At 40.3% G+C, this 12,283-nt stretch overlaps 1 protein-coding gene across 1 annotated transcript; it reads right to left on the bottom strand.

Moving 5' to 3' along the window:
- Window positions 1–8,066: 8,066 nt before the first annotated feature.
- Window positions 8,067–11,474, bottom strand: NDNF (neuron derived neurotrophic factor; the record flags this gene model as incomplete). Its single annotated transcript, XM_079534576.1, has 3 exons — window positions 8,067–9,460; window positions 10,258–10,382; window positions 11,287–11,474. 3 exons carry the CDS (start codon window positions 11,472–11,474, stop codon window positions 8,067–8,069), a joined length of 1,707 nt encoding a protein of 568 aa, XP_079390702.1.
- Window positions 11,475–12,283: the final 809 nt, after the last annotated feature.

Raw genomic sequence — 12,283 nt, 5'->3', positions numbered from 1 at the left:
GAATGGCTACAAAGATACAGAACTCATGAAAAGAGAAAAGAAGAGGAACAATGCCTCAGTGTTAAACTCCGGCGAGAAATTTATGCCTCCAGCTTCTAATTATAACGCCATGAAAAAAAAAAGACCTTGAAGTAATGTATTTGTATTTATTTCCCATTCAGCTTCCCAGATGTGTGATAGGCAGTCTTGAGGAGAATGAGCACAGTAATAATGATAGGGGCAGACTGCAGCTGGCATATGCGCGGTTGTGTGAGAGGAAAAAGTAGCCAGAGTGCCGACGGCCCACACACAAGTCCTGCTTACACCAGCAGTTTTCTTCCTTGAGTCCTCAAAACATTAACTAACTCATCTTCTCTATCCTGGGGAATAAGACCTAATTCCAAGAAAGAACAAAAGGAAGGACCACACTTAATTACTTGAAACATCCACCAACATCACCTCACCCTAGAGAGATAGTAAGTTACCTGGCTTTGAGATTAAATTTCCCTCTTTATAGGCAAACAGTATGGCTATTAAAAGTGACTATTCACCCAAGATTCACACCTGTTCTTTTCCAGTTTTTCATAGTAGATTTGCTCAGGAAGAGAAGTTTTCAGAGGAGGAAGGAGTACCTTTTTGAAGTGCATGATAAACATTCATCTATCTCAAAGCAAATCTTAACTGTACAATTTTCAGCAGGCAGAAACATACCATAAATCAGTAGATTTTCATTATACACTGATTGCAAGATCAGAACGCCAACTATACATCCATTATTTAATCATGATTGCAATATGAGATAAATTAGTCTTTTTGTTAAATGGGCAGAGATTTATTATTAAAGAGCAAGTTGTACTGAAAAGAAATGACACAAATACATTTTCAAATGCCAGTTATCTGTTCACCTGAACTTGCATTTTAAAACATTTTTCCTTTAAAATACAAGGTTTTAAAGAAGTAGTGCAGTAGGGGAGGGAAAATGTCCTACATACTCTGATGTCAGCATTAGTTGCTCATGTAAGCTAACCAACTATGCAGACCTTAGACAAGTCATAAAAGCATTCTTCTAAAAAGAAGAATTTGAAACTACTGAACAGCTGAAATGGAGAATTTGCATTTCTAACAGAATTAATAACACAAGCTTATAAACCAGTCTAGACACTTGTTTAGAAGACTAACCCATCTCTGAATTCTACCAGTTGCTATCTTAAATTTTCACTGCTTCACTCTAAACAGGCTCCAAAATCCATACCATATTCAAAGACAACAAATGAAAGGCTCTCCTCAAAAAAACACTACTGGGGAAAAAAAATGTAGTATGGAAGTGACACATGAAGCCCAGCTTCTCCTCTACATGTACAGACATATAGGTAGAACCTACACAGCCAGAAACAGCTGCAGCAGTTCAACAGAAAAATGCAATTTTTGCCAGAGAGCATTTTGAAAGCAGAGGAGATAGGGAAATCAAGTAGAGATTAGAGTACTGTAAGCATCAACAAAGTATTGAGGGGGGGGAAAAAAAAAAAGAAAAAAAAAAGAAAAACTAAAATCTTATACTCTACAAAAACTTCATAATCTTATTTTTAATTCTGCAACACTCTGTTTCACCCAAAGTACTGAGCAATCTCAGGTTTAGAACAGCACAAGTATCAAATAGGCATGAACAGGTCAGCAACTAAGTTGAACCACTAATAACTAAACATCTGATCGCTTTCTAACTTGGACTCTGACCTCCCTGACCTCTCATCCAAAATGCCCATCATTTTTCTTAAAGGGTGCGCAGAAAATTTCTTGTCTCTCAATTTAGAAGCAAAGAAAGATAATACAGTATTTTGGATTTGTGATTAAATGTTAGGCAGTCCTACTTTTATCTTCCTGTCAGTCAGACTCTTCATTGACAGACTTACAAAACTGAGAAGTTTTGACAATTAAAATGAGAATTCAGGTTTGGTAGAAAGGTATTCATTATAAGATTAACAGACAATAGTTTATTAAAACTAAGCCCTTGGAGCAGAAAGGTACAGTTACTTCAGCTGCCTGTTGCTACATACACTTCTCTCAATAAAATAAGACAACTAAGCACTACCAAATATTTCTAGTAGGTGTTATACTAGATATTACTAAGAACTGAAAGCGCCCCATACAACATGAGAATCACTCCATCAAATTCTGTGCCTGCATCAGTTGCCTGGCAAACAGAGTGCCTAGTGTAGGTTCTTCAAGAGTGCTCAGGGATGGCTAGACCCTCCTGTCCCTTAAATTAATAGGAGTAAGCTTGATGAGAATTACTGCCTTCTGGAAAATCATCACCTGAAGCTAATCCACATAATACCAAGCTTTGCTTATTGTAATTGAAAGATGAATTAGCACACGCAAAATTTAGGATATGGCCTTCTCTTAAATTGCCTGCATTTAACCCATTTACAGAAGTATTGACTGAGTCAAAACAGAAATTTGTTGACTTCAAAAGGAGGAAGATTCCACTTCAGTTGCTTGAGATTGTTTCCCAGTGATGCATACAGGCTCTATCACATACAGGTGCAAATGTTCTCCCTGATGATACAGCAAAAGCTAAGGCAAATTTTACATTTAAGAAAATTTATTTCAGATTTTTCTATCATATTTCAAGCACTAAGTATGTAGCTAGTGTTGTAATTAAGCAAGTAATATGAATACTAGCACACAGGTGTACAGCATCCATTAAGATCAGAACATTAAAGACTCTGAATACCTGTAGCTTGAAGCAGCTTACAGTCAATCCATGCTACCACATAAAAACAGCACAAACTGCCATATTAAACCAGTCTTAAAATAAAGGCATAGCAGAAATGGACAAAACAGGTAATGAGATCAACATATACATCAACACCGCATTAGTACCCAGAAAGCCAGTAATTAACTGTATTTTTATCTTTGCCACTACATCATTAAGGCATGCTTGTAATAATGGCTTATTCATTGCTTCCTCACAGAGCAGAGGAAGACTTCTCCTCCTGACTAGTATTAAGCAAGCATCATAGTTTAACCTTCATAAATTCAAAAACTTTTGTGTCAGACACAAGCAAGGAGAAGTACTTGTACAAACTCACTCTTATCTTACCTCCAAGGCAGGAGTGGTGCACTTTACAGCTCATGTTAGAAGGCTTGTTAAAGGAAGCAGGGTCACTTGGCTGCAGCAGTGGGCTGGTAATGGAGCTCAGCTGCATGCTCTCAGAGCTGAGATGGAGCTGCACACCTGAGGAAGACACTGACTTATCCCTATGGGCTTGCACTTGATGCAGATGCTCAAATCAGTGAAATTCAGTGAGGTAAAAGCAGATGGAAAAAAAGTCATCTTCTTCAGTGTAGTTTCATTTTGTACCCATACTGCTATAAAACAACTATGCAAGAGGGAAGGCTGGCAAAGAAAAGAGTTCTTATGGGTATTTCTCAGGTTTCCATAGCCTCATCAGTGACTGTGTTGACATGCCACAGCCCTGTGTATTTTAGCAATATCATTACTTGTTTCCCAGAAGAGGAAGTTAAATTGGTCAGTTGGTTCACTAGCCAAAACTGTACAGCCTATTCTGTTGTGCTTTCTAAGCAGGAGTGTTTGAGTGAAAACAAGGGGCAAGAAGTTAAGAGTAAGAAAAATAAAAGGCGTATAACAGGCAAGAAAAAATTTTCACATTCCTCTAAACTCCTACAATCACTGAAATGCTAGGAGGTCTTTTTATTAATAGTAAACATTGTGAAATGAAAGAGGACATAAGAAAAATGTTAATATCTCTAAATACTCCTTCCTAACTTTCTGCACCAGGGCAAGAACTTTATGTGCACTCTGGCATCCAGAATCTTACCAAATATTTTCTTTGTATATGCTGAGACTTCATCTGTACTTCTTAACTTGGACCTGCAAGAATGCTCGTACAGTGAAATTGCAAAAGGGAAATGAATCAAAATAGAGTTAAATGGTTTGCCTTACTCCATTGTAAGCAATTAGTTTGTGGTTAAGAAGAATGCAGATTACAACTGGGAGGGGAAAAAAAAAAAAGCCAAACACCCTCCCTTTCCCAAATATTAAAATAAATTCTTGGACAAAGAAACAACTTTAATTTACTGCGCACATTATTTATCAAATGCTGTCAATCCACATTGTCCTTGTACTCTCTAGAGAGCACCATATTTTAAAGCCCGGGCCCTGAAATGTGATCTGCTTTGAAGAACCCTCTGCTAACTTCCAGCCACAGCAGGTCCCTCTGCAGACACAGAGCATTGCATTATAGACAGGGAACCAGCTGACACAAACTGCACCAGGTAGCTACTAATAAAGTCAATGCAAGCACCAGGGGATATACCAAACTGCTTTGAGAATAGTCCTCTGGACCAAAACCCATCAGGCAGCATAGTTTCTTTATTTACTAATTTCATTCACTGACAAGATTGAGTTTATTTCTCTGGGAAATGGGCTTGCACTTCTAAAGCAGACAAAAACACAGCAAGCAGACATCACACTTTTCAACCATTACATTACTGGAAACAAGCAGGACAATGAAATACGCACCTGTATCTAAAGTGGGGGGTTTGAATTCTGTTATCTGAGAAGTGAAAGGAAGTTCCCCTGGAGTAAGTCTGTAACCTGAAGTGCTTGTTGAAAGTGGCTTTAAAACTGAGCAGGACTGCTGACCAGATTAGCATCACTGTGTGACAGTCTGGATTTGGAACTAAATGCCACACTCACTAGTACAAAGTCTGTTGCTGATTTTATTAGTAGCAGTATTTTTTTTTACAAGATAAGATAAAAATGAGTACCATTTGTGGAAAACAGAGAAGTCGATGTCTGTAACACTGCCACATGCAGGATGCGATGGCAGGTGGGAAATAACTGTGCGTAGGGCTCTGTCAAAGACCAATAGCGCCACCATATTTGACAGTGCTGGTCCTTTAACCTACAGTAAGGGCTTTTTATAGTGTAGACCAGCCTTCAGCCTCAAGAGTTCTACTCAGCACAATCAAGTGTAAGCAATTTGCTTTATTGAAATGTGTCTTTAGTTCTTAAATGTGTCTTAAGTTCTCAAATAACTCTGAAGTCACAGTAATCTGATATGCATTTACGAGGAGCTGCCATCAGTGTGGGCCACCATGCACTGCTTCCCGCACGTTCCTCAGCTGCAGACCGCAGCACAGCATTTGTTCTCAGTGAGACATACACACCAAACTCCACTTAACCCTCTACTTCCAAGCTCGTGTTTCAGTTTTATCACTTCTCAAACCTTGTGCTTAAAAAACCCACAAACACCCAGCCTAAAACTTACCTTTTAGGTACCCGTTTAACTTTAAAATCCACTTCAGACACTTCCTGCTTAAGGGTAGTGGCTGTTTTTTCCATATAGATTCTGGTGCCCTTCCATTCCATCCTCTAAAAGAACTGCATCCCTCAGGCCTCTCTCAGATCCAATTGACTTTGTTAAGACCTGAATAATAATGGCATTATCAGTAAATGTGATACTAGTATGACCTCAGTTTCATCCAGAAAAAATAAAGCTAGAAAGGGAAAAGAATTCCAGTAGGAGAAAAGCTAGATGTGACATTTTTCTTTGAATTCATTCAGCATTCAGATATAGAAGATGAATGCATTTTGGGGAATTTTTTCATTTTGTTACCTAATGTGAACAGAAGTGACTAAAGGCAGAAAAGCCAAGCAAACTGGATGAATAACCAACAGAGAAACGTGGAAAAACAGAACAAATAGAGCTGGAATGGCTGCAAAATGCACATTTTGAAGTGAATACTGTAACATATCAGTGGAAGGAGTACCATTCCCTGACATAAATAAGTAACTAAACAAACAAATAAATAATAGCACTAATGTAAAGCTTCCAGAAGTGCAAGTGTCACCTTTACCTGCAGGATTCAGTGGCTTTTTAGGTAGTGAAAGGTGGGAAATATATATCCTTTGCAACCACTGAGTCAACACTGATATCAGACTGGTCCTTGAGGGATTCCTACCTGTAGTGACTTCTCACCTGTGCCCTGTTACCATAATCCAGCATGTTTACCCTGTGTTACCAAAGTCATCCAGCTTAAGAGATCACAGATGTTTTTGAATGAGGAAGAGGGATCATCTCCAGGAAAATCTAAATTTCAATTATTAGGTTTACTATATAATCAAACACAACAGCTTTTTTCTTGTTAGACTTCATAATAGAGTATTTGCATCTTCAAGAATTGCAAAACAAACTATATATGGAATGAGGCAGGAGCTTGTACAGCCACGAAACCTTGCTGCTGCCTCTCAGTCTGCAGATTGAAATTGCTGGGAGCAGCAGAAGGGAAACCTTGAAGAGCTCAGCACTAAGAAGCCAAAGGAAACAGCATTTACACAGGGATCGAGCTTTTGTCTCTCCTGTGAGAAGCCTAAGAGAAACCTGCTTTCTGCAGGTTTGGGCCTTTTTCTCTTTGATTTTCCTTCTCATTCCCCAGTTTCTTTAAGTGTATTATCAGATTCCCAAGGGACACCAGGAGTCTGATGGCCACCTAAGGAAGAGACCCAACATTCACTGCCTAGGTACTGCACCCTGCAGTTTGCACTGATGTATAAATGAGTCTGAGAAAAAGTCTTGGTTACCGGTCCTGAGGCCCTGAAGCACACTACAGTATCAAGAATGATGCAGTGTGTATCCTGCTCTTAGCCACTTGAAACAGGGTTGCTTTAGCTGCTTTTGAGAAGTGTGTTTCCCATTAAGCAGCTCTATACAAGTTTCTGAGTCAGTGAAGGTGACACGTGCAAAAACAAAGAAATAAGAAAATTTAAAAAAGATGAGATCCAGACACTTAATATCTAAAAGAAATTTACACAATGGAAATAACTGCGTTTTAAATTACTCTTTTTTTTCCTTAGCACTACCATTCTTGTCAATGAAAAAAATTCTCTCCATTTACAATTGCCGTGGTCAAAATCACCAGCATTCAGAAAGCAAATATTTTCAATGATAATCTAACAAAAATAACGTCTAGCTCTCTGAAGAGTTATTTTTTTGAATTGTATGCTTGCTCTAACTCAGACTGTGAACTTCTAAGGAACGCTATACATCAGAAGTACTTGCAACCATGACAAAGCAGAATCCTTTTTTTATCCGGGACAAAATGTTTCCATGCTGTCCTGTTCCTTCAGTGCTCTTATCAGAGCAGATGCAGAACATGTCACAAATGCCCCTCTTCCAATGGCTCCCTTATATATTTTAACCTCTCTCTGTAACATCAGTAATTCCTTCTCCTGAACTTTGGACACCTTTCTCCAAAAGATGAAGAACATAAATAAGTGCGCGCTAACTGAATTCAGTTCAAGTTGCAGCCTGCATCTTCTGTCTCTAACTCTGTTTTCTCCCTTAAAATGACAAAAAAAAAAAAAAGAAAAGAAAAAAAAAGAAACAATATATAATCTAATATTATTTTTAATTTTCTGTACAGGAATATAATGTTATGGCAATTTTGTACATGAAATACATACAGTATTTAAATGCAAAAATCAGCTAGGTAAGAATTTACATTAGCAATGAAACTGATTCATGTGCAGCTCAGTTAATATTTAGTTTAGATCTGTATTTTTATTGGGAAAAATTTTAATAGTTTACAATCATAGAAACATAAACATTTAAAACAAGACTCTATAAAATAATTTACAGAAACTCTACCATCTACACTCAGAGAAAGGGTGTACTCCTGTTTGTTTTTGTGTGTGAGTAACAAGGTGAATGAATGATTTATCTCAGCCTTTTAAGTATAAAATAATTTAGAAGCAGTTCATGCAATGTGGAAGCGAAGGAGTGTCAGTTCCTGCAAGGTTTACTGCTGCCTCAGACATCTACTGAGCATCGAATGTGGTTCACCAGACACATGATAGTACAGCTATCAGATGCTGCCAGAGAGCACCAGCCTCAGTTTCTCCAAACAATCATTTATGTAAACATAAATATACAAGTTGATATCTTTTCTACACAGTACAAATACAGGCCACAACTTCTCAGCTGTGCAAGTAGTCAAACTGTATACCGGGAAGTAGGATAATGTTCAGAGTGGAGTTCCATACATCTCTATTTACAGGTGCACTAACAGAACTTCCTTGTTTTCACCAATTTGCTCTGGTATTTGACAGAGTGCCCTCCATGCCCAATAACATACACATCCAGCAAGTAGGACTTGCCAGACTGCAGGCCCCGAACTGTTTCTGTGGTAACTGCTTTCTGTATATTCTGGCTGTGAAAGTATTTACAGAGAACCTTTTCTGATTTCTTCCTTGTATCTGGACCTAAGCACTGGTTCTGTTCTCTTTTCTTCTGTTCCTCACTGTAGTTGTCATCCACCTCCTTTTTGTAGATGCAGAATTTGTTTCTCTCCTGTGTGCCAAGCCATGCCACTGTGACTGAAGAACATGTGCGGAGTTTGTCAAAAGCTTTGATTCTTGTATCTTCAGGAAGAGAAGGAAATAACTGCTTGTTTGGCCTTGTTGTTGCCAGAATCTTCAGCATAGAAGCACCTTTTTTGTTCCCTTTCAGCCTAATCAGATACTTAGCTTTTGCTTTCCCTCGCAGCTGGAACTGCCGTACTCCTTCCACATTTTGAGACAAGAGTAGTTTGCCATCTCTTCTAACTTGGATCTGAACAGCATCTAGGCACGAATGAACAGAAAAGGTGACCTTCTGATGAGATGAAACAGGAGCAAACCGCAGAAATTTGGCTCCCTTCCTCTTGATGAACACATCTGTAACTTTGCCATCCTTCAGCTCAACTGTTTTCTGCTTGGCCTCCTCCTTCGTTCTGGCAAAGGTGCCAACATATGCGGTGCTCAGGTTCGTGTTAGTGTTTACTGCAAACATGTCAAAGTAGTACTGCGTGTCAGGCTTCAGGTCAGACACTGTGAAGATGTTCTTGTTCCCAATACAAACTTTATGCAGGTCAACTCTTGGCTTTGAGGATGTTTGGCGCCCAAATTTTGATGGTGATTTTAGGAAACCACGTTCTTTGCCAGCATTGTTGTCCGAGGGGAAGCCAAAATGGGCAAAGTCAAATGGACTGAAATCCAGACCTGGTTTTGGAGCCATCATGAAGGCATCATCAGAACTAAGCTTGGCTTCAACAGCACAGAGGCTTTTGAAATTGTGCTCTTTATTGATGACTATGCAATACTGAATTGGCTGTTTCAGCAATGAGGCCGTGGGACTTGGCTTCCATGCCAATGTTATTGTTGTACGTCCCAGAGAAGTAACATCAATTCTTGGATCATAAGGTAATTCAGGGTAAGGTTGGTCGGATTCTGGAGTAGTAGTTGCATACACTTTAAAATGTGTATCCTTCTCTGTCGACAGCAAATCTAATTGGTACAAACCAGAAGGAGAACTAGAGGACACAAAATACTCAACATCGTTGCCTTTGTAAGAGAACAGCTCTGTGCCTTCTTCATTAGTAATCTGCTGTTTCTGTTGCTCGAGAGGTTCAGGTTCACCTAAATTATAAGCAAAGAAAAACATTTGTATATACACGATCCAAGAATATGAGAAAAGAAAACTGCACTTCTACATAAAATGCAAATGTGAGATGAAAAAAGAAAGGTTTTACCTTCTTAGGAAGGTATTACCAATAGTTCTGTCAAATAAAGCAGGGCTTGGCACTCAGGTTAACAAAGGCAATAGGAACCACACCTGACCAGTGTTACCAGAGTCTGGCAGATGGCAGCTATACCCTTCACCAGACTATGCCCAACACCTAGTTTGGATATGCCATACTGCTCCCAGAGAAACTGACTCTGCTCCCTGTTTTCGGGCTTGGGTCCTCACATTTGGCCCTACTGAGTCACTCTAAAGCTGCCTGCCTAAATACAATGAGGCCCAAATGTGACTATCCCCCAGTCCAGCGTAGATGACATTTGGAACTTGTGTAAGAACCTCTGGGAATCAGAGACTGTTCCTCTCCTGAGAAGAAATTATATTGCTGTCTCCAAATAAGTTCTTTGTCAATAGATGGGCTCACAGAGGGGCCAACTGAGCCCTAGAGGAAAGCAAATCTTGCCGGTCCTATTCACTTTAGGTTTTGTTTTCACTTTTTACATCTCTTTTCCTTCTTATGTTGCTACCTACTGCCACATTTGTGCGCAAAGGCAGGACTAGGGCTGAAGATCCAAAGGTCATAGCAATGGGACTGCTGAGAGACTCAGCACTGTGTTGACATTGGCTTGAGGAACTTTGAATCCAGGAGAAAAGCGAAAGCTTGGAGGGGTAAGGAAAGCCTTGGATGAGTTGTTACCTGAACCTTCTCCACTGGCTTCCTCTGGGAGCTCCTGCACACTCAGTTTCCACTCCAGGGGAGCATCACAGGGTGTCACTGTTACTGCTAGGGGTGTGTTGTCCTCTTCCACCACAAAAAAGTACCTAGAGGAAGGTTAACAGACCTTCATCATCAATAAATTCTATTGGCACCAACTGTCAGGGACTGAATTTACATTATTGTGGTTGACCGTATGGGGCAGCAGAGACAAAAATGTAACTTACAGGGAATAAGAGGAAATGCTGAAAGGCTAGTTGGCATGAGCTAAGGAGATGAGAGGCTAAAACCTCCAGCTGCACAGTGCTGCCAAAACTTCATAGCACAGGAGGTTTTGGCCACCTGCCCTCCCCTCCATCAGCTTCACCTTTTGCCGCTACACTAACCACAGACAGTATAAATGGTAACAAAATTGTCACGAAAGTACAAATGAGGGAAACAGGGCCTTTCCTGGGATTTAGGTTTATGCTCTTCAAAGCAGGACATGCTTTTCAGTGTGTCCAGATGAAGGCCCTAGAAGCACGTACATACACGTACTCATGGAGGATGGTGGCAGTGCTGCTCTTCCCTAAATTCTTTGACTCAATTCCTTCTCCTACCTAACCTCAGTATTTTCTAACCCTAAGGTTGAGGCTGGGAAGTGGGTGATCAGGCCAGACTGGCTTGAGCTGCTTCTTTAAAGCACACTATGAAATAAAAAAGAGAAGTAAGTATGGTGGTGTCAGCCTGTAGTTTTTCCTTCCCCTCCCTTTTTCTGCAGACATGGTAGTGACCCTGCTTCGGGGAACTTCTGTGCTCTGCGGGGGCACTGGCATTGTAGCAGAAATCACACAAACTGCATGGACCTTCAGCTGGGAGGCCAGACTGGGATGCAGCTCACATCATTACTTACTTCACCAGACAGGGTGCTGGCATTTGCATTTCTCTTACTCAGATCCAGCTTTGATTCAAAACAACAAATAAGGTCTTTCCCAGACCAATTAAGTTCTCACTTAATCTGGGCAGCAATACCTTTTAGGTGTGTCTCGGAAGAGGTAGCTGCTAATTTCGGCTCCATCTGGGATGACTGATGAATCATGAAAAAACGCTTTGTCCCGGATCTGCATCTGGAAGAGCTCCTCATCTCTGGTAGGCAGCTTCTGCATCCTGGAGCTGAGTGGCAGCAGCAGCAAGAGCAGCGGGCAGTGGAGCAGGAGCATCCTGCAGGAATGACAGGGATTCCAGATTGGCGAGGACTGAGCCATGCACACAACAGGAGCTGCTCAAGAGACTGCAACAAGGCACGAACGGGGTCTAGTAGTGACCTATTTGTTCACAAACTCAGCAAGTTGCCAACTCATGTAGATCCTACACATTGATTTAAGGCTGCCAAGAAGCTTAGTACAGTCTTCTGCGAACCCTTAGTTGCAGAAGGCAACTAAGAGAAATGATTTTGAAAGGCTTATTCTGCCACTGAAGCTCATGCATACACACAATGATGTTGCATGCCCTTTATGTTTTATAGGAACCTTCACAGTATTACCACGCAAGCACTGGGAATGTGTGTTGTTAGGACCAAGCTTGCACCGTCAGAGCATTTGGATGAAATACGTAAATAAGATGTTTTCATCTCAAGCTGTAATTGAAAGCAAGCCCACACAGTGGTTTGAAATTGGTGTATCTCCCTCCTTTTAACAAAGAGCAAAAGCCTTGCACATCTTTTGGTAGAGCTACAGGTTGGTGTTCTGCCATAGGAGAGCTTGCTGAATGTGGGATCAGAGCAGATGGAGGGTACAGCAAGCTCACTTTGCTCAGCAGAGTTTGGTTGGGCTTCCAACAAGTCTTTGAAAAGTAAATATTTCCAGTGAAATTGCTGTTTATAAAAATAGTGAATTAGGAAAATATGTGATATAAGCCCACATATATTTGAAGCACATTGGTATTAACATGCAATTCAGCAGGCCTTAATCCTCAAGCCTGATGGGAACTGCAAAACACAAAAGCAGTGAATCCCTTACAAATTAGGCAT

The sequence above is a fragment of the Tetrao urogallus genome (genome assembly GCF_951394365.1).
Source record: "Tetrao urogallus genome assembly, chromosome: 4".
NCBI lineage: Eukaryota > Metazoa > Chordata > Aves > Galliformes > Phasianidae > Tetrao > Tetrao urogallus.
Note: the sequence above shows the minus strand (reverse complement) of the source record. Positions and strands in the feature narration are given on the sequence as shown.